The sequence below is a fragment of the Platichthys flesus genome, chromosome 23 (assembly GCF_949316205.1).
Source record: "Platichthys flesus chromosome 23, fPlaFle2.1, whole genome shotgun sequence".
In the NCBI taxonomy this organism is placed as follows: domain Eukaryota; kingdom Metazoa; phylum Chordata; class Actinopteri; order Pleuronectiformes; family Pleuronectidae; genus Platichthys; species Platichthys flesus.
In genome coordinates this window covers 3,747,152-3,768,605 of record NC_084967.1, presented here as the reverse complement: position 1 = coordinate 3,768,605, position 21,454 = coordinate 3,747,152, and the positions used below count along the sequence as shown (strand labels likewise).

General features: G+C 41.7%; 3 protein-coding genes across 3 annotated transcripts; 2 read left to right on the top strand and 1 right to left on the bottom strand.

The window, feature by feature from the left end:
- Positions 1–848: 848 nt before the first annotated feature.
- krr1 (KRR1 small subunit processome component homolog) lies at positions 849–5,693 on the top strand. The gene is made up of 10 exons (XM_062383161.1): positions 849–943; positions 1,617–1,792; positions 2,279–2,413; positions 2,598–2,723; positions 3,299–3,382; positions 3,525–3,581; positions 3,883–4,053; positions 4,314–4,391; positions 4,711–4,807; positions 4,897–5,693. The coding sequence occupies exons 1-10, from the start codon at positions 868–870 to the stop codon at positions 5,043–5,045; spliced, it is 1,149 nt and encodes a 382-aa protein (XP_062239145.1). The 5' UTR covers positions 849–867; the 3' UTR covers positions 5,046–5,693.
- A 1-nt stretch (position 5,694) lies between these two features.
- On the bottom strand, positions 5,695–7,757 carry glipr1a (GLI pathogenesis-related 1a). Its single transcript, XM_062383162.1, has 5 exons — positions 7,503–7,757; positions 7,180–7,425; positions 6,922–7,034; positions 6,545–6,630; positions 5,695–6,257 (listed from the first exon to the last, which is right to left on the bottom strand). The coding sequence occupies exons 1-5, from the start codon at positions 7,674–7,676 to the stop codon at positions 6,091–6,093; spliced, it is 786 nt and encodes a 261-aa protein (XP_062239146.1). The 5' UTR covers positions 7,677–7,757; the 3' UTR covers positions 5,695–6,090.
- A 4,088-nt stretch (positions 7,758–11,845) lies between these two features.
- ccdc107 (coiled-coil domain containing 107) lies at positions 11,846–18,462 on the top strand. Its single transcript, XM_062383137.1, has 6 exons — positions 11,846–12,181; positions 13,281–13,498; positions 14,211–14,280; positions 14,413–14,503; positions 15,145–15,254; positions 16,741–18,462. The coding sequence occupies exons 1-6, from the start codon at positions 12,040–12,042 to the stop codon at positions 17,148–17,150; spliced, it is 1,041 nt and encodes a 346-aa protein (XP_062239121.1). The 5' UTR covers positions 11,846–12,039; the 3' UTR covers positions 17,151–18,462.
- Positions 18,463–21,454: the final 2,992 nt, after the last annotated feature.

Below are 21,454 nucleotides of genomic sequence, written 5' to 3'. Positions count from 1 at the left end.
GTGATAAACTTTAGGTCAAATGTTTTATAACATCTCTATTGTCCTCAGTGTTTGGGAAATTAAGCATTGAATAAATATATTTAAAAAAGGAATATATTCTTAAATCCTAAATGAAACTGGTTCAGTTTTTCTTCAAATTATTCAGATTCAGCAGAGCAACCCACTCAGATCTGTCCACAGTGGAAATGAAACACGTTTTGGAAACTTAACTTTGCAATGGAGCATAGGTTTTTACAAACGAAGACAATTTTATCTTCTTTCAACTTATAGTCAAGTTTATTTAAAAAGCACATTTTAAACAAAAGACAAATCACAATAAAATAAAACAGTAAATTTAAATATAAGGGCATGATAAGTTTTTAAATTAAACAACTAAGGCCACTCAATTTTTAGACACTGTGGCTCTGGTTTTAATAAAGTCGTGTCAAATTTAAGGGAATTTTAAACAACCGGAGTGGAATTATTCAAATGAAAAATCTGTCAGGTATCCAGGTTGCTAATATAGACTGTTAATAAAAGGTATCTTGATATATTACCATGGTGCAATTGTGAGACGACTATTAAATGTAAATAAGTGGGATGTCTAAAATAAATTATATATTGGAGCCTGTGTCAAGTACATTGAAGGTGACATTTAAAGTCTTTATATTTGATATAACACGCTGCATTGTATTTCTCTTTTAAAACAAGTAAACATCTGGTTAAATGAAATACTCAGTTAAAGAACATAATTTTAGACGTGCTCACTTACACAAGCTTCCATGTTTGGCAGCAAGGTGGCGCTGTGGTAATCTGATTACAAAATGTCATAGAGCAACGTTACGCGAAGAAGAAAACCCTGTGCGTCACTTCCATTTTCACTCAACAATGGCGTCCTCCACGACGGGAGACGGCGTGAGTGAAACACAAACTGCGAAAAAGGCTAAAAAGACTAAAAATGAAGGTGAGTCCTTAATGCTGTGGATTTACAAACTGTCTCCTGACACCCGATCGTCGACTCTGTGTGAAACATGGCGGAATGGGTCTGCTCATCCCGGTGTTTAGATGTCGGGTTGTGAGACACGCGACTGGAGCTAACAAGTGTGTGCTGAGCTGGGTTGTAAACATCTGTTGTTGTTTCACGTAACTCTCCAACGGAAAACTCACAAGCAAACTGTGTATACTCTTCAAATCCTTGAGCTGTAATGTTAGTGATCTTGGATCATATTGAAAAAAAAATCGCATTATCGCCTCTGTAAACTAGGACATGTGTCATGTGCTCTTTGCTTGTAGGCGTCAAACCAGAGAGTTAGTCGTTGCCTCGCTGTGACCTGGTTAACATACAGGATGTTTATATGTCCTACTTGTCAGTTGCTCTGTGATACATTATCACATGTGGCTGCCACAGTCATCAGCTGTCTCTGCGAACCATCCATCCTTTAAATTCACTTCACTTTCTATTTGTAATTGGAGTTCTGGTGGTGATATATTTATATACCTAAAATAAAACAAAAATGGTTGATGTCCTTGTTAAATTTGTATTTCTATTATGGTTTATAATGTAATTATTATGGAGGAGTCTGTGTTTGAGTGACATGGAGAAAAAACATCTTGGTTCTGATCTCTGTGTCATCCAGGGGATGAATCTGATCTCCTCACTGTTCCCGATGGATGGAAAGAGTCGCCCTTCACCAAAGATGACAACCCCCGGGGTCTCCTGGAGGAGAGCAGCTTCGCCACCCTCTTCCCCAAATACAGAGAAGCCTACCTGAGAGAGTGCTGGCCTCTCGTGGAGAAGGCTTTAGGAGAGATTGTAAGTTTCCTCTTGGAACCCAATGCACTGAAAACAACCCAAACACTCCATGTTGTTCCCGAAATAAATATGTCTGCAGGCAATAGGAATTTGTTTTCATTGGTCGCTTACATAGATCCATAAATGAAGTCAGATACTGATAACCTTTTCCTTCTTTAACAACTCCATTTGTATTTTGTACTTAATAAATTATGAAACCATGACATCTCTTAATTGTGTGCATGATTTTATTAATTGTTGGATTCTTTGGACATTTAATGCTTATTGTGGTTGCTGCAGTTTGAGTCACATGAGGTGGAGGACATGGACAATGTTTCAAAGTCATTAATCAATGTGCCATTCCAGCTGAAATATATGTTAATCTGAATAAATAAGTTATCTTTCCTTCCTCATCAGACTATGTTGTAGTGTACTATGTAGTTCAGCTATTGCTTCTTGACTTCAAGCCGTTTTAATCTTGTGTGATGTTGATTATGTTTCTCTCAGCACATAAAAGTGTCTCTGGACCTGATTGAAGGCAGCATGACCGTTAACACCACCAAGAAAACGTTTGACCCGTACGCCATCTTAAGAGCCAGAGACCTCATCAAGCTGCTGGCCAGGAGTGTCCCGTTTGAACAGGTGATGATCACTATGCTCGCACACAGGATATGTTGGGTTGTGGTCTGCTGATTAAAGTGGTTTAACATTTTGTTTTTTGAAGCTCGCACTGCTTAGTAAAACACTCACAGCAGTAAAAGCTGTTGTGGTGCCTGATTATTACGTTGCTTTGTTACTCCCTTCATGCTGTTATTTTTACTTCCAGGCCGTTCGGATATTACAGGATGACGGGGCCTGTGACATCATCAAAATCGGAACCCTGGTTAGGAACAGAGAGCGGTTTGTGAAGCGAAGACAGCGGCTTATTGGTCCCAAAGGTTCCACCTTAAAAGTAAGGACCATACCAGCATTCAGCTTTTATCGAACACCTATCATATCTGTCGGGCTGCAGCACTTCTACTTTCTTTATTTGTTCTTGACCCTAGAATTAAGACTTTGGGCTCCAGTAACTTAATTCCTTCACTTCAAACAACAACAACAATAAAAGCAAGATCACATTATATTCTTATTTGTTATATCTTCAGATATGACCTATGAGCAGGTATGCTAAAATATTAAATAAGGCTGACGTGCTTAAACCCGTCCCAGTTTGCTCCACTGCTGCAGTAAATATAAAATATGTTTCTTTTATAAGAAATATTCAATATTCCAATCAAAATACTAAGCTATTGTAAGTTTAAACCCTGTGTCATATGATTGGAAAAACATCGGATTTTAATAATTGAGCTACTGTGTGAACGAAACCTCGTTTTTATGGGGTTCTTTCACTTTACCATGTCTCTGGTGCATTTCATTGTAAATCTCTCTAGGGGGCAGCATTTCCTCTAATAAGCCACAGTATCTGACTGTATCAATGGAACAATTTATCAATTCTGTTAACTTCACTCTCCTGTTTCTTCCGTCCAGGCATTAGAGCTGTTAACCAACTGCTATGTGATGGTGCAGGGCAACACGGTGTCGGCCCTGGGGCCTTACAACGGCCTGAAGGAGGTTAGAACGCAGCCCAATCTACTTATCTATTGAGCCTACTGCTTATTAGATATTGAACATTAATGTTAAAATCAGAATAGCACATTACTCAAAAAAATGAGGATGTATAATCATTTAAATCATATTTTTCTCCTTTGTTCAGGTTCGCAAAGTTGTGTTGGACACGATGAAGAACATCCACCCCATCTACAACATCAAGGTACGTTCAGGCTGCTGAGGGAAACCCAGCTACTTAGAGGCGTTCTGCCACAGCAGCAGTACTGGTCCGACTTGCACAGGCTGCCTTCATGCCCAATGAAGATATTTTCCATCCTTGTTCTTGATGTCGTGACAGAAATAAATATCTCTGGGTTGTACGCCAAGGCTGGCGCGACCTGGAGCTGAGGGCATGAGAGAGGCACCTGTGTACTTTGCTGGTGCATCACCAGCAAAGGGTCCCATTTTGTCGTGCACTCACTCCTCGTCCCTTCTTTCCCTACTGGTTTGTTTGGCATCATCAGACGCTCATGATCAAGCGGGAGCTGTCCAAAGACCCTGACCTGCGGGTCCAGAGCTGGGAACGCTTTCTGCCCACGTTCCGCCACAAGCACCTGTCCAAGCGCAAGCAGCCCAAGAAGAAGAGCGTGAAGAAGGAGTACACTCCGTTCCCTCCAGCACAGCCAGACAGCAAGGTCAGCACACGTTTCCCACTCTATATCTCTAAAACTACCTCAGCATTGTCTAATGAAGAATGGTTAGCTTGTTTTTAGCTAGTAGAATATCACACACACTCAAATTTGTACTGCGCTATAGACCAACACCACATGTCTTATATAAGTTTAGATGATCAAAATCTGAAAATGCAATTCATTTTAAACATTAATAGAAGGAGCTGAAGGAAAAATCCTTTAATTATTCAAACATGTTTTAACATTTGTTTATTCTTTTGTAGGTTGACAAAGAGCTGGCCACCGGAGAATTCTTCTTGCGTGAGAGCGTGAAAAAGAGGAAGAAGATGGAGGAAATTAAGGTGAGTCAACCTGGAGTGTGTTCACACGACTGAGACGACAGGAACAAAGTCCAGCCGTACTCGAGCTGGGGTTTTACACACTTTAACCCTAACCCTAAACTCAATCAGCTCTGAGTAGGAAGGATCTGATGGAGGCCCGGCCCACGAGTATTATCAGGGCTTCAGAGTATTAAGGGGGAGAAAGAAAAAAGTTGTCTGAGAGCAGTGTCTAATTATATGTGGAATTATAAACCTGTAAAATACTGCAGTGACTCGTCCTAAACGCAGAAGAAATTATGACATGTTGTGAGAAGTGACTGTCATTGTTCCTCTTTCTCAGGTCAAACAAGCTGAGGCGCTGACCAAGAAGCAGGAAGAACGGAACAAAGCTTTCATTCCTCCGAAAGAGAAGCCTTTAATGAAGAAGACCGCTAAAGGTAGAACTGCAGAAACGAGCCTTTATCTCAAATACAAAACGTGTCTGAAACTGAAAGTATGACTCACCCCTTTTCTGACTGTGTCACAGCTCCTACAGACGGAAAGCTGGACATCAATGCCATCAAGGAGAAAGTACGAAAGGCCAAAACCAAGAAGCTGGGAGCTCCGCCGGTGAGCCCAGCTCCCCCTCCCACAGACAAGAAAAAGAAGAAGAGCAAATCGAAAAGCAAAAGCTAATCCCAGGCCGACCACTCCACTGTCGTTACACATGTGATGTGATACGCGTTGGACGGAGTAAGGACTCACAGAGAGGACGGAGCGTCAGACAAGCTGTGGGTGCTTCCATCTAAACACACAAACTGTCACAGATGTTATTTTGAACAATGTTTGTTGTGATGAATTTCTTTTTTATTCCTGTATATTCTCTCTCTGAAGACCAAGTGTTTGATACTCCTGTCTCCCTCACCTGTTGTTTTCTATTGATCACAATTGCCCGGAGTTTGTCAGGTCAGATCAATATTTAAATATGGAAAAATATATTTTCTTCTTTAATAAAGACTGGTGTGTGTACAGGAGTTGGAATCAGACAAACAAAACTTGCCTCTTATTTTTATGCCTCCGGGCTGCAGACAGCCAGTGGCCAGAGACAAGAGAGACATCCTAGTGAAGATAATATCACAGTGATGACTTGAGGTAATTTCCTCAAATGTGGTCCATATGTTCAATTGGACTAAAGGATGACCTGATACGATTTTGGTGGTCAAAGGTCAACGTCTCGATGTTCTTGTGAGCGTGATAAATCAGTAACAGACATTGGAGAATTGTATCACATCTGGCACCAACATTCTTATATGAATCTGGAAATAAATGATGTGGGAAACTGAACTGGTTTGAGGAGACGTGGTTTATTTTTTGATTTTATCCCTAATTATCTAGAGTCAGAGACATTTCATGAACTATATTTACTTACACTATATTAAGTTCAGTACATATCCACAAGGAAGGTTGAGGGTGGGAGGGTACAGGGGATATGGGAGAGGGAGTAGTGAGGACTGGGTAAGATGAGGAGGCATATTTTTACCATCTACATAGAGTACGTACAGACATTCACTATAAAACACGTTGACTCAGAGAGGAACTGATTTGATTTTAGTGGTCAAAAGTCAAACAGTCATGGTGGTATCAAACCTGTTCTTGTCGTCTTGAATGTGATTTCTCAGGATCTTCATCTTAACACTGTCCGACTCTGATGTCCATGTTGCTCAAGTGTAAACGGAGGAGACTATTCATAGCAGAAGACGTCAGGGTAGCGGTAGTGGAGAGCAAACGCTGTGATGAAGGTGAGGAGGAGACCCATGGGCCGGACAATCAAAATATTTAAGTAGTCCGGGTAATGCGAAGCCGAGGCAGGGGCTACCTCTGGGGCTCCCACTGGGCTCCGATTGTCGCCTGGAAACAGCAGAAGAGTAGGCTCCTTTTAGTTTGTAACATGAAAAAGTGTGAATGGTTGTCTCTCTCAGAGTGTTGGGTGTACTCCACCCCTTTTTTCAGCCTTTTATTAAGTGACTTGTTGGTGGCAGTCGAAGATTCTAAAAGGTATGTGATGTGACTTTTCCACGGGGCACCTCAAAAAGACGAAAATATTTTACAAAATTATCCAAAAAGTGTTTTTTAAATCAAAATGTAAAGGACTGGACGGTGTATTTGCATCACGTCAAACAGGATTGAGTACTCACGGCAGAGACGGTCCACACAGGAGCCTGAACATCCAGAGCAGGCTGCACCTCCAGACTCATATGGTCGCGCTGAGTTCATGTTACCCCTGCATGAGGCACCATCATCAAAGTTCAATCACTTTCACATATTTTAGGTAGAATATTTCTGTTGTGTGTGTGTGTATTAGCAGTAAAGCCATGTGGGTCACTGATGTCTTATATTTTTTTGGAGAGCAATGGATCTCTATCATACAGGGATTTAAGATTACACCCGATTTTTGAATCACTCACAATGCCTGTGCGTTAGTAGGATCTTTGTTGTTGATAATTTAATGTCATCGGTTGAACCAATTAAAATCATCAACTCTAAAAGGTGTTGTTTGTAGTGTTCAACTCACGCTGTAGCGTAGTTGCAGACAAAAACGACACCCTCCTTGGAATCGAAGCCAGCGACACCACCTGGGCACAGATGTGCGGCACAACCAACCTTGTAGCTGCTTCCCCACACAACCTGGAAACAACATGGTAACTTTGTAATTTGCAGACAAAATGTAAATATAAGGTTCTTCTTATATTTAAATCCTCAAGAAAGGGTTTGTGATTTTTAACACAAATTGGGAAACACAGAATAAGCACCTTATGTTTTTGGGACTAACCTGTGTATAGTGGCCACAATCTAAGCTGCATTTGTTCCCCTGGTAGTCGTAGTGCTCCTTTTCATCCACCCAATTCTTCATGGCACTCGTCACATCAAATAAGGAAGGTGAGCCCGTCCATATGTTCTCCCCCACAGAGGAGAAGGTGGGGTGCACGCTGGGGTCATTGTTGAGTTTGGGGTTGTGTTGAAACACGCAGTGCTCAGCCCATTCTTTTGCAATGAGGGATAGGCCCTCGTCCCAGGTCTGAATTAGCAGAGGCAGAAAAGATCAGTCAACCGTCCCTCATACTGAGCAGCTCTCAAAGTGTCTGCTTCACCTACCATGTACAGCATGTAACTTGCAGGTGGGCTGACAGACGACCGTGCCCTGTTGTGCTCCCTCACACATTCATCAATGAACCTTCTGTCGGTTGTTTCTGGGAGCGAGACTGAAGACGCCCCAGAGTCCAGGATGATCCAGACCCACAGCCACATGAGCCCCACCGTGCTGCTCATGCTTCAAAAGATCAAACTGCCCGAGTGAAGGCACAGCAGCAGTCAAACTGTCACAGGAAATTACACAGTCAAGAGGAAGAGGATGTAAGAGATGTTCTGACAGGAGGCGTGTTAACATATTTAATAGTTAACCCAGTCTTTATTTAAATAAGAATGTGATGCACCTCTGGCTTTTTCACATCCTGTGTGCAATGAAGGTGTGAAACTCAGTGTGCTGAATCAGAAATGACAAATTAGTTGAGAAGCAGAGTGGAACATTGATTGCCTACTAAATTATGAATTTAGTAGGTCGACTGTGTTTGTGTGTGTGATGAGGTGTTTTTGCAGTTTAATGCACCAAACCAGGAGGCAAGTCTAACTTTATTTGTAGGGAGATATTTCTTCACGTTAGCTTTTGTTTTTTTCACTTTCATTTCTATACTTCCCTGTGTTTGCAGCTGTTGTAAAAACATGGCTCATGTAACAGTAGTGTCAGTCTGTTGGTCAGCTCACCACTTTAGTCCAGAATGAATTATCACTGCTACGTTTTAGAACATATATGGATGTAGAGTGTGTGTGTGTGTGTGGTCATTGCTCCTCTAATCCAGGTGGAGGAAGTGTAGGACCATCAAACAGTTGTGGTTTTAACATGGAAATAAGATTTAAAAAACAGTTAGTGTGAGTTGTTGTGTCAAATAAAGACAATATTTGACTGTGTGTGTGTCGCTATCAAAATAAAGAGTGTGGGTCTCGTTGTGTTACTCAGGCTGAGCTGCAGCGTCTATTCTCAGGTGTGATCCCACCACTGAGCGGTACGGGGGCTTTGACCTGCTCCGTGTCCGACCTGGGCCGGTGCATCCCTCCTCAGGCGACCTGGTGGTCCCGGGCTCCCCCAGGAGAACCATATCGATACCGACCTTAGTGCGGACACCCGATCAGCACAGTCCGCTGCAGCTCAGAGCTCCAGAGCTCCACCGATCCTCCAGACTCAGCCTCCCGGACACTGGGATCACTGGTGCGCGCCACCGCACCCGGCGAGAGCTTCTTCATCCAGAGAGGTGGAGAGGTGCTGCTACACTGTGACGTCATCGACGGACACGCTCCTGTGCCATAATATCTAATCATCATAATATTAGTATTTATATCGCACTCAAAACAAATAAATGAAGTCGTAAAATAATAAATTAAAGTTGTTTTGGACAGATGAAGTCAAAGCTGAACCATTTTACCACAATCTCCAAATGAATAAAAAACTAAACCAAAGGAGTATGTCCCCCTGATGACGTCACAGTGTAGCAGCACCTCTTCACCTCTCTGGATGAAGAAGCTTTCGCCGGGTACGGTGGCGCGCACCAGTGATCCCAGTGTCCGGGAGGCTGAGTCTGGGATCACACCTGAGAATAGACGCTGCAGCTCAGCCTGAGTAACACAACGATACCCAGACTCTTTATATTGATGGATACACACAGTCAAATGTTATCTTTATGACACAACAACTCAAACTAACTTTGTTTTGATCTTATTTCAATGGTAAAACCACAACTGTTTGATGGCTCTGCACTGCTTCCACCTGGATTAGAGGAGCAATGACCACACACACACAACCCCCCATCCAAACACACAATCACACGCTCACACACGCACCATCACACCTGAGCTGCTTTCAGACATGATCTGAACTATGGATAATCTCCTTACATTCTCTGGAGGGTTTGTATGTAAGAAGCCAAATATCTGAGTGAGATTCTGTGGAGTTTCTCCTGCCAGCTCCCTAACTGCACAGAGCTCATGGGAGTAGCCAGCAGGATCCATCTGCAGACAATTACCACCTTGATCATTCTGAAATATATTTTGATATTGGTCTTTTAAGAAATTAAAAGTGAAATTTCAATTGTGGTCATTGCTCCTCTCCTCCAGGTGGAGGCGGTGTAGGACCATCAAACAGTTGTGGGTTTAACATGGAAATAAGATCAAAACACAGCGAGTGTGAGTTGTTGTTTCATATAAAGACAATATTTGACTGTGTTTGTGTGTCCATCAATATAAAGAGTCTGGGTCTCGTTGTGTTACTCAGGCTGAGCTGCAGCGTCTATTCTCAGGTGTGATCCCACCACTGAGCGGTACGGGGGCTTTGACCTGCTCCGTGTCCGACCTGGGCCGGTGCACCCCTCCTCAGACGACCTGGTGGTCCCGGGCTCCCCCAGAAGAACCATATCGATACCGACCTTAGTGCGGACACCCGATCAGCACAGTCCGCTGCAGCTCAGAGCTCCAGAGCTGCACCGATCCTCCAGACTCAGCCTCCCGGACACTGGGATCACTGGTGCGCGCCACCGTACCCGGCGAAAGCTTCTTCATCCAGAGAGGTGGAGAGGTGCTGCTGCACAGTGACGTCATCCGGGATATACTCCTTTGGTTTAGTTTTTTATTCCTTTGGAGATTGTGGTAAAATTGTTCAGTTTTAACTTCATCTGTCCAAAACAACTTTAATTTATTAGTTTAAGACTTGATTTATTTGTTTTGAGTGCGATATAAATACTATTATTATGATGATTAAATATTATGGCGCAGGAGCGTGTCCTTCGATGACGTCACAGTGTAGCAGCACCTCTTCACCTCTCTGGATGAAGAAGCTCTCGCCGGGTGCGGTGGCGCGCACCAGTGATCCCAGTGTCCGGGAGGCTGAGTCTGGAGGATCGGTGGAGCTCTGGAGCTCTGAGCTGCAGCGGACTGTGCTGATCGGGTGTCCGCACTAAGGTCGGTATCGATATGGTTCTCCTGGGGGAGCCCGGGACCACCAGGTCGCCTGAGGAGGGGTGCACCGGCCCAGGTCGGACACGGAGCAGGTCAAAGCCCCCGTACCGCTCAGTGGTGGGATCACACCTGAGAATAGACGCTGCAGCTCAGCCTGAGTAACACAACGAGACCCAGACTCTTTTGAGTTCACTTTTTCAGTGCAGGCCCATAAAATCAGACTCAATAAAAGTGGCATTTAGAGTAAAGAGCATGCAGACACTGCCCTTGCTCTTGCTAACAGCTCAACGTTATATATTTGAGGAATGTTTACTTCCGTTGCAGACACACACAACTGGATTGTATAACAAAAGAAATGTGTTGCTTTTTCTAATTTGATATTTGCTATTCGTGCAAAGTCTGTTAGCACAGCTTATAGGAATAACACAGATGCCAGCCACTTGTGGTAAGGTATTAAGACCATCACACACTATTACTGTATAAACACCTCCATTACTTACACATAAACTGGGTGCCTCTTTTTCTCAATTCCTCCTGAAAAACTCTAGTAAATTACACTTCACGCAGATCTATAGAAGCAGTTATCTTCTATAGAGTTCATTAAGTGAAGATTTTAGGGCACTCATATTACAGCAGTATTGAAAGGGGTGTGAGCAAAACCACACAAACATTAGAGGACATTAACAGAACCCACTGTTTCCGGTAAAACCTCATGGGTCCATCTCTCTCCAGCAAAATGCATTTTTGTTTATCTGCGTACTGGAAAGCATCACTGAATACACCCCTCATTTTCATCTTTATGTTTGCAACTACTGGGCAAAACTGGCCCAAGCTAAAATCTGATTGGCCCTTGAGGTGCCTCTGTCCTGTCAATAGTCTTTAAAGGTTCAGTGTGTACGAGTTAGGTGAAAGGGATCTATTGGCAGAAATTAAATATAGGATAATCTTCTGGATTTTTTCACAGTGTGTTTCATATAAATTATATGAATTGTTGTTTTCTTTACTCTACAATGGGACTTTATATTTAGATTTTTTTTAAATACATGTATACATATATATATATACACACACAGAGGACCCACTTTAAAAGCATGTCACTTAACAATAAATATAAACATCTGTTGAAAGCATTTCCAGGCTTTTTAGAAGTACAGAATGTGTTTGAACAGAGCTATTAAGCCCTGCTTATAGTATGTATTGTATTTTGGAAGTAATTTGTAAAAGTGTTTAGATAAGAACTATATAAATAAAGTTAGCATTATTATTATAATTATGAAATTGGCCCCTCTGTCCCCCCACACTTCTTGTGTAAATCATCATAGTTTTGAAATAAAAAAAAAACACCGATGCCAAAATGTGATATTAATGAACATCTAAAACAACGGCGTGATTTTTCGTGAAGTCTTTTATTGTGAAAAGTCTTCCCTCCGGAAGTGTTGTTCTGGTGGCAGCGGAGTGGGGCTCAGCTGTTCTGGGTACAACGGCGTGTTTTGACCATTTGACACCTCTAATGGCGTCTTGTGCTCACTGTTTCTCCTCCTAACTACACACCGCCACTTCCTGCTCCACCCTCACCGTCTCCCCCTTGCGTTGCGGGCCGTAGTGAGCGCTGTTCGGTGTCGTGTGCAGGATGGTGGTGTCCACATCACAACAAGTCGCCCTGGCTTTCACCGCCGTGCTCTTCACCTTCGTCGTCCTGCCGAGGATGTTCGGCGTCGGCGGCGGGACCGCGGCCAAGGACACGAGGTTCGACTCCCGCTACTCCAGGAAAGGTGAGAAGGAGAGAGATCCCACAGCGACACGGTTCCTCCGCGCTCCCCCATGTCCGTCACGTCAGCTGCAGCATGCACTGACTAGTCCCCCCTCAACAAAAGTCCCACTAGAGGAGTGTATCTGCAGTTTGTGGATTTAGTTGTGTTATGGTGCTGTTAGGTTCATCAGAGTCCAACACAGGAGCAAGCATCAAAGACACAATTCACTTTAAATCACAAGCCTCATAGTAAATACTCACATTTGTCCCTTTAACAATTCAGCTTCCAGATTCAGTGGCGGATCTAGGAGTTTTCTAAACCAGGGGCTTCAGGTGTTATTCTGCCAAATGGACGATATGGCAGAAATATTAACGTTTCATGAATTTGAGGAATAGCTTGCAGGTTAACAAATGCTCCAGTTTCATAGGAAAAGTGAGGAATAGGACAAAGGCTACAGAGTCAGTGAGTCAGACTTACTTTTTTATGTTATGTAGTGCTTTTACTTGTATTTATCGTTTACTTTCAGCTTTTATTTTACAATTTGTATTGTCATATTACTGCTTTTATGTGTTCATGTGGTTTTATCTGACATAGCTCCATATTTATTTATTGAATTTCAACACCACCATGGTCACGGCCACATAAATGTGGTTGTCCCTCTCCTTGTCACATTGCATCCTGATGACTCTTATTTCTCTCCTTTCTTGCTTTGGTGTGAAAACACTTTGTAAGCTCTGTTTTTAAGAAATGCTTAATACTCTTTATTATTTTCAAAATAAATTAGAAGATAAGATGTCAATATGTATTGCTTGCAGATTGATCACTAGCTTTTTAAATTCCCTGAACCAAAATGAAATTTATGTTAGGTTGGTTTGCATTAAAAACAAATGAACTACAAAAAAAAGCAGTGTAAGGTCTTAAACTGGAAATCGACCCAACTCCAGATATGAGAGGAAAACGACGTCTCTAACCAGTGTGATGTGATATGAAAAATTCTTGGGAGCTTTGTCCTTTAATTCTGTCGAACAAATTCTAGTTCGGAAGCTAATTCGGACTTCTCTGAGACATGGTCCCTTCGACTGAATGAAACTCCATGTTTTTATTACTTTTCTGGCTGCAGGTCCGGGTCCAGGCGGAGTCCGAGGTCAGCCCATGAACGTGAACGGCCCCGGCGCTCCTCAGACCGCTGAGAACATGCAGCAGATGAAGAAGCTGATGGAGCAGGAGCTGAGAGCTGACAAGTTCAAGTCTAACAACAACAACAAGGGCTACGTGTTCACACTGATGCCTCTGTACGCCATCGGAGTCGGAGTGTTTGCAGCCTACAAGTTTCTGAAGGTGAGAGAAACAGACGGGCTGAATCTCTTCTACCTCCAGAGAGACGTCTGGGAAATAATAAAAGTCTTAAAATATTAACTCATACACAGCTCAAACGTGACAAACTTAAAAATTATATTTAAAATATAAAATCAAATCACTATCTAGTACACGATGCCTGCAAAACCAAAGTTGTTTTCAGACATCCAGAGAATGTCCAGACAATGGGGTCTGGACTTTCTCCGGAGTTTCCCTCTCACACATTAAGAACACAGTAGGAGATTCTGATTTTGATATGTTTAATATTAATAAACTTTGAATTAACAGGTCGGCTGATGCTCTGTAACAGAGGCTGTGACTCATTAATGTAGATCGCGACTACCGCGTGTAAGCAACGAGAGCACCGACAACTGATTGTCCAGTTCAGGGTTCTGCACGCTGAGCCTAGCTTCACTGATCTTTGAACAAACCGGTGAACGGCTCTTTGTGCAGCTTCAGGGTTCTGAGGTCTGAGTCCTGCATCAGGTCTTCACTCACCACTACCCAATTACTGCAGGTGATTCTTACAGTTTCAGAAAGCAAACCAGCACCACAGACCAAACAAACAGCCCATTTCAAATAGGCCGGTTTATAGAAGGTGCACTGCACTAGTGTGAGAGAGAGAGAGGATTTCTAGCTTTGACAATCAATAGTTGCAAAATGAGAATCAATCAATCGTTCTTTCCCTCCTCAGATCAAGTCGGCGGACGACCAGGCACAAAAAGATAAAGTTGCAAAAGGGGCCAAAAAATCGGTGGAGGCAGGTGTGTGACACGTGGGCACGGATTTCTGTTTGCATATCTGAGTTTGTTTTTACCGTGGGCACACATATTTGGTTACCACGCGATATTTAGATGAAGACATTTTCTGCTCTTGTTTGCTTTTGGATTGTGCAGAGAACCAGTTGAACGAGCTGGAACAAAGACTCGGGCAGACTGAGCGGATGCTCAACTCCATCCTCACGCAGCTGGACCCGCTCACTAACTGGTGAGTGCCCGGCAGTGTCACATGCTTCGGCCCGCAGGTGTACAAACCACACCTCATCTTTTCACTCTGTGTACATATCCATGATATATGATCCTTATTTACTGTGCAGCATCTTTTCTCATTTAGCAGACCTGTAATATATATAGAGTGAATTCACTGGCATGAATAAGGAAACTTTGGTTCCTTTTTAATGTAAATGTCGACAACCTTCTGATCACCTGGCAATTATTTAAAAAAGGCCTATTTTTTTAAATGTTTGACAACGTCTTCCATTATATTATCATATTTGGAACCTATTTACATTCTGTGTTAAATTTAAATATTAGTGTCTAAATCAAAATAACAAACTCCCAACACAAAACCGCTGCCACATGTAAATGAAGTACACCCACGATGGTGTCCAGCCGTTTCTATTATTTTGTCCACCCTATTTACATAGATGAAGGTAGGCTAAACGTCAAATACTAGTCTGTATGACACAATCCTGCTCAACAAACTTCATCCTCCAAAATGGCCACTGGCCCTGATGTCATTAATAATGTGATACTTCACTGATTCCTGCCATCACAATAGCTTTCTCCTCCAGTTTAAGGCCATGTTCTTGCTACAAGGTAGTTTTCACTTCTCTCGTCTCTGTGCAGTGTGAAGTCAGTGGCCCAGGACCAGAAAAACGAGATCATGTCTCAACTACAGACCATCCGCTACCTGATGAAGAAGAGAGGAATGGAGTGTCCACCACTCAACATGAACGGTGGGCTCCTCACCTGTCTCTGACTGTGTTCACACTGCAGCCTAATCCAGATCAGAACAGCTGTTCACACTGTATGTTTACACAATCAGCAATATTCTGACTAGTGACGTCATTCATACTTTATTGCGATTATGATGTATACAGTAGTTGCTATTAGAATATTCCATTCATATTCCTATTGAAATGTTAGAGCATAGTCTGATAGCAACTGATTTGTACAATGATGATACAAAACAACAAACTTCAGCTTATATATTGAAATACAGATAACACAGCTTTATACCACAGCCACTCCCTGCAAACTGTGTGTGTGTCATCAGTGTATTTCTTGTCGAGTAAAACCACAATTTGAAATTCAACTTGGCGGCTACACTCATCCATAACTGCAAAAAAGTGTTTTGCATCCAGTTTTACACTGTGAAACCACCTGGTGTGTGAGCGTGTGAAGTTTTTCATATCTTTGCTACAGCAGGACTCACATGATTTACATGAAGCCTGTGGCTTGGTAACGTGATCTTGTGTTTTTTAATCAGATTGGTTCACGCAGAGAGAAGGGCTCATAAAAGCTTCAGGTAGCGGCAGGATAAATGTCTCACAAGAGAACATTTAAGTATGGGGTTATGTCCCTATCTTTATTCAAGATCATGGTCTTTAAGTTTCAGAGCAGGACTCATTGATTCCACTTAAAGATTTTGTAATACTGTCTCAAAACCCTGCGCACACTCGGATACATCCTGCTAAGGCCAAGACTTTCTGTGCTTCTGTCGCCTTTATCACGTAATGATGAAAAACAATGTGGAACTGAACAGGCTTAAACCAACAATAAGGCATGAATATATACATACTAATTTGAATAACTAGAAATGATAAAAGCAACAAAATATTAAACATCATTGACATCAAGTCTTCTTGTTGTCTTTAGCTCTAAAACAGCAGCAGGAAGTGTATTGATGTTAACAGAGCTGTAAAACTGAATCAGGAAGATTCTGTGAGTGAAAACCAAATGACTTGTTACTGTTGCTGATGGAATCAGTCATGTGGAAATGTACATTACACAGAATTTATTTTGTGAACCGTTGGGATTCAGGTTATTCCAATCATCCTCAAAGTTTTGGGCCCCTAAATACAGGCTTTAGAAAATAATCCATCACATTTACTTTGTGAGCTGATTGTCTGGTTGTTTCTGTGATCAGTTTTACAAGCTTGTCCCGCCCCTACTGCTGTCGCCTAGCAACAGAGCAGGAGTTGAGCATGATGAGAAAGTCTTAGTAGAAACCTGATACGTAAGCATACTCTGGCCGGAAGAGTATCCACTCGTTGAATGCAATGCGTTTCTCGGAAGTATTTGAAGAGCCTTGGAATGGGACAGTCTAGTAGTTGCATCGCTGTGACACGTTCGGTCTTCAAATGCAATCTCTAAAGGACACACCGCTCAATTATCTGAATTGAGACCCAGCTTTAATATCACTTGTTTATTCTCTTCCAGAGGCCTCCTGTGAGCGTAGCCTGGATCACCTCATAGAGTCCCTTGGGGTAAAGGACTTCTCTGCAGCCGCTGCTTCTTTGGGGGGCAGTGAGACAGGGACCTCGGAAAATGACTCTCCGAAAAATTCCGGCGCAAAAGATGAAGCTGCAACAGAAGGTGAAGAGATGAAGGAGCTTGTACCAGAGGAATCTGATGGGGAAGCAGTAAAAGAAGGAGATATGTTGGAGGAAGAGGCGGAGGAAGAAGAAGAAGAAGAAGAGGATGAGGAGGATGAGGAGGACGAAGAGGAGGAGGAGGAAGAAGGACTGGAGGACTGTAAGCTCATGCCTTCTTTAGAGGACTCTTATGAGCCAAACACTGGGAAGGTGTCGCCTGCATCCGGCCTCAGGCGACGCAACAGGCTTGAATGACTGCACGAATTCTGCAATGTATAGAAATGTAATAGGTTATTATGAATATTTATTATCTGAAAGGCTTCCTTCCAAAACGCTGTCTACCTATTCATCACTGACATATACAGCATAATAAGAAACATTAACCTCATATCCAAAGACATGGGGCTGTATTTTCCTGTTATAGACACAAAGATAAGCACTATAGATCTTACACACACTGCAAGACAGGGTATATGCAAGTGCATGTGCTATTTTTGCTTGTATGCCTGCAGTGTGATACAATATCATGGTTTTCTACAGTATCAGAATAACCCAGTGGTAGTTGGTTATGCATCCATGGGCACATAGTACAGAGACGGCCAATTGTCAGATGCCACTTTGACCTAATGTAAAACTAGAATAACAGTCAGTAGAGCTATACCCCTGCCAAGGTCCAACACTCGCCACGAATTCAATCAAGCTGCACCAAATATCTCACACTTTTAAATAAAAGTCCCTTAAACGAGCTGTTTAAAAAAAAATCAATAGCAATAATTTATTCTTTTGGAAATCTTTGAGAAAAAAATGTCTTCCCTGACTTGTACCACTTCCTAGACAGAGTTTTGTGATAAACCGTCCAGTAGTTTTAACAGAAGATTGTGTAGCAAAATTACAGATGTAGTCCTAAAATAAAAAAAAAGCATAAAAGATCAAGTCATCTAAATAAAACATAATAAATGGAGGACTTCAGGAGTTTGAAATCATGATATAAAAATGATAAACGATGCTCTAAAGTTTTGTGGCATGGCAGATATACGTCTATCGGTTTCTCAGCAGGGAGAAGAGGCTGTCGCAGGTGTTTGTGTTGCTTTTCAGTTTCCTTTGGGCTCTGCACAGGTGCCTTGTGTCACTGAGATCTCTGATGCTCAGTAGATGGATACTGATAAGGTTCTGCATGGTTTTAATCACCCGCTGCAGAGCTGTGCCGTCCTCCTGCTGCTGTACTATCCATCTTTTCACAGTAATGAGGCTCAGATGGGCTCCATTGTTTGGGGATGCAGTTGCCTACCGAGACTTTGAGACTTTAGAAACATCTGCTCTAAGATATCAAAGCTACTGTCTAATCTAGAAATGACAGTTTATGTGTATCCCTCAGAAAAACCTACACTTTGCCTTGTGATGCCTCATTATCAGCATGGGACTGTACCATGTTAGCTCGACCCAGGCACAGACATCTAGAAGAGACCACAGGGTGTTCAATGAAGGGGGAAATGCCAACATAGCTATTTTTACTATTGCTTGTTGTTTGACTCTTTGTGCTGACATGGAAATAGAGCCCACACTGTCCTCTAGTCTCCTGTTGTCAGTCATTTTATAATACTAATAATCACATTTTAATCAGAATTAATAAATCATTGGTTCAAGGTTTTACCTGTCAGAAAATGCCAATCGGTGCTTCATGCTAAAAGGGATGGTGGCCCATGTTGTGTTGTTGCTAGTTTCCCTTTACTGTTCCTTTCACCATGCAGGCATCTACCAACATTGCTGCATTTCATTCATGACACATTGGGACAGTTCTATGGTTTTATAGTTTTATAGCATCCTAAATCCTCCTCCATCCTGTGCTGCCACCCCCAGGTTGCTATTGGACTAACAATCCAAGTGTCAGTCACGTTTGTATGAGAAAATGCATAAAAGTCTTTACATGAAAATCTAAATATCCTTTTTTAAAATTTGGATATACTCAATTTTTTATCATCACAAAGGAAGTAACGGTAATGCTGCAGAATGTGACGAGCCTGTAGAATATTATGTTTGTTTTAGATGTGTGAACTCGGGCCTGTGCCATCCAATCATATCTATGCATGTTTTATTTTCCATTACTGTCTTCGCCTGCATAATTTTAATGCATGATATTTTCATTTACTCATCCCAAAAGGAATATGACAATCACCTGATCAGCCAGCTGACATGAATTCAACGTTTCTACTGCTTTACTGGGACTTAAATGCACTAAGGAAAAGCAATCAATTGTCACTTATGCCTTATGTTTCAATTACTCCTTTGAAATTGTGTTTTAAAATCCATGAGAGTTTATTTTGAGGAGGCTCTGAGGTTATTAAAATCAACGTACTATCAGGGTGGGTCTAACGGTTTTAGATCCTGAATGCTGGTGTACTAAACGTGCTGAAAATGGTAGAAATCAAGATAAAATAATCATAATTATCATTTTTGCCCAAAAGGACACGTCCCTATAAAATATAATTTATTGTGTAATATGATTCAACCTGCAAATCCTTGCCTTATTCTGGATGAAATATTTATTAACCTGTACACCCACCCACCCACCCCCAGTGTGTTTGCCTCCCTTTTCACTTCCAACACCCTTACGTATGGAAATGATCCCCACATGGTACCACAAATCTTTGCCTTAAATTATTTCGTACATTTCTGTTTCTTTACCATTAACCAAAGTCACCTTTCTGTGTTGAATATTGTACATTTCCTGTCGGAGTTGACAGCTTGTCTTAGTAGAAAATAAAACAAAAAAAAAAATGAATGAAAAAGGTTTTCTTCAGTATCAAAGTAACCCAGTAATAGTGTGTTGTACATTAATGGGTATATTGTGAACAGAAGAGCTTTATAGGTGTTTTACAATCTGTTCAGTTATGTCAGTTTAACATAATGTAGAACTGGAATGGCACCAACAACTCCGCTAAGGCCCAATAATCCCGTCAAATTCAATCAAGATGTCACACACTGACTGAATATGTTTATATTTTTATCAAAATCCAATAATAGCTATAATAATTCACAAGGAATTAAACCTAACTCTTGAAAACGCATTATCTCATTATGATAAAGAAAATTCCTGGATCTGCTCCCTGATCCTAGATCCATACCAAACTGTAATGGTTTCTTCCCTGACCCATATCACATCCTTCCACCAAGTTTGGGGTAAATCAGTGCCAACAATCAATGCTGCTGCCAAAACGATGCTATTAGAGTAAAGAGACAAGGTAAGTTTTCATTTATTCACAGTGTGTGTTTATGAGCCTTCAAACCAAAGAACTGACCAATGCTAAAGTGTTGAGAAGCAGCTCTCTGTGCAGTGTTCTTCTTGAAACTGTCAACTTCACCATGGACGCTGGAAGTCTGACACAAACCTACAATCCTGTCGTGTTAAATGCAATGCAGACAACATTCCCTATTTTTAGATGTCATGTCAGTTTTCGAAAATGTTACAATGCAATAGGCAGGATATTCGATTTCGAGGCATTTAATTTGGCACATGATATATTGTATCTCGATGGGACTCACCTGGTCGAATACAGGAAAAATTGAATAATATAAAGGACAATAAAATTATCTGATATTCTATTTATAGAGACATCTAACCTGCTTTTACCACTTTAATCCACTTTCCCAATAATTTGTGCCTTACGTCTGCCACTGTCACATTCTACGTTCACTCATCAGATGGCGTGTCACAGACGTATAAATATTAGACAGATTAAAAGGATGAAACAATCTGTTTTATCTCCCCCTTTCTATATTGTGAATAATACATGTGTATGATCATTTTAACAATGACTGCCTCTTTGAAACGCTCCGGAGCCTACTTCAGATTTATCCCCTCTGCATAATGTCTGCTGTGAAAAAGGGTGTGAGGGAAACAATAAGATCACAGGAGAGTTAGGGACAATCTAGAGAAAAGGTCTCATTCCTACACAACACCTGTCTGTTTCAAACATGGAATTGTTGAGCCTTAAAATATCATTGCACGTTTGTCATGCTTCAACAAAACTCAATAGGTTTGTGTTCTAATTCTATCGTTAACACCCATTTAATTCAACCATTATCACTTCATTCAACATTCTACCTCTTGCTTGCATCTGCAGAGTCAGAACCAGCATGCAGTCAGTCCCTGAGGTGGATTCAAGCTACGGGCAGCACAGCAGCTCCCGTCATTACCTGCAGATGGAGCCACAGGAACACAGTTACAGCAAAGGCAGTAAGTTCTCAAGGAAAATGGTTCCTGTAGCATATGTCAGCATAACAAATCCTCAGTATCCTTTTATTCTATTAGGAAAAACCTATATATAAAAATAGAGTCAGACAGAAAATCCCTGAGGACTGAACATCAATGAGCAGGACAAACTTTAATACATGCCGCCGTCCTCATTAATTCCAACAAAGCTTAAGTATTTTTGAAGACTTCTTCAAACTATCCTGGTGAAATAAACCACCCCCGCTAATCATAACTTCTAATTAGACGTACAAACTTTTATAAATTACTTCCCCTCGTGCAGCACAGGAAAAAGGTCTGGGATTCATCA

Excerpts from the sequence above, each read along its gene's own strand:
- ccdc107 (XM_062383137.1), top strand. The coding sequence starts at position 12,040 with ATGGTGGTGTCCACATCACAACAAGTCGCCCTGGCTTTCACCGCCGTG. Across the intron at positions 14,281-14,412 it reads CAAAAAATCGGTGGAGGCAG|AGAACCAGTTGAACGAGCTG; the intron begins GTGTGTGACACG and ends TGGATTGTGCAG. Across the intron at positions 15,255-16,740 it reads TCCACCACTCAACATGAACG|AGGCCTCCTGTGAGCGTAGC; the intron begins GTGGGCTCCTCA and ends ATTCTCTTCCAG.
- krr1 (XM_062383161.1), top strand. The coding sequence starts at position 868 with ATGGCGTCCTCCACGACGGGAGACGGCGTGAGTGAAACACAAACTGCG. Across the intron at positions 3,582-3,882 it reads ACCCCATCTACAACATCAAG|ACGCTCATGATCAAGCGGGA; the intron begins GTACGTTCAGGC and ends TGGCATCATCAG. Across the intron at positions 4,054-4,313 it reads CAGCACAGCCAGACAGCAAG|GTTGACAAAGAGCTGGCCAC; the intron begins GTCAGCACACGT and ends ATTCTTTTGTAG.
- glipr1a (XM_062383162.1), bottom strand. The coding sequence starts at position 7,676 with ATGAGCAGCACGGTGGGGCTCATGTGGCTGTGGGTCTGGATCATCCTG. Across the intron at positions 7,426-7,502 it reads CAAGTTACATGCTGTACATG|ACCTGGGACGAGGGCCTATC; the intron begins GTAGGTGAAGCA and ends CTGCTAATTCAG. Across the intron at positions 6,258-6,544 it reads CTGTGTGGACCGTCTCTGCC|GCGACAATCGGAGCCCAGTG; the intron begins GTGAGTACTCAA and ends TGCTGTTTCCAG.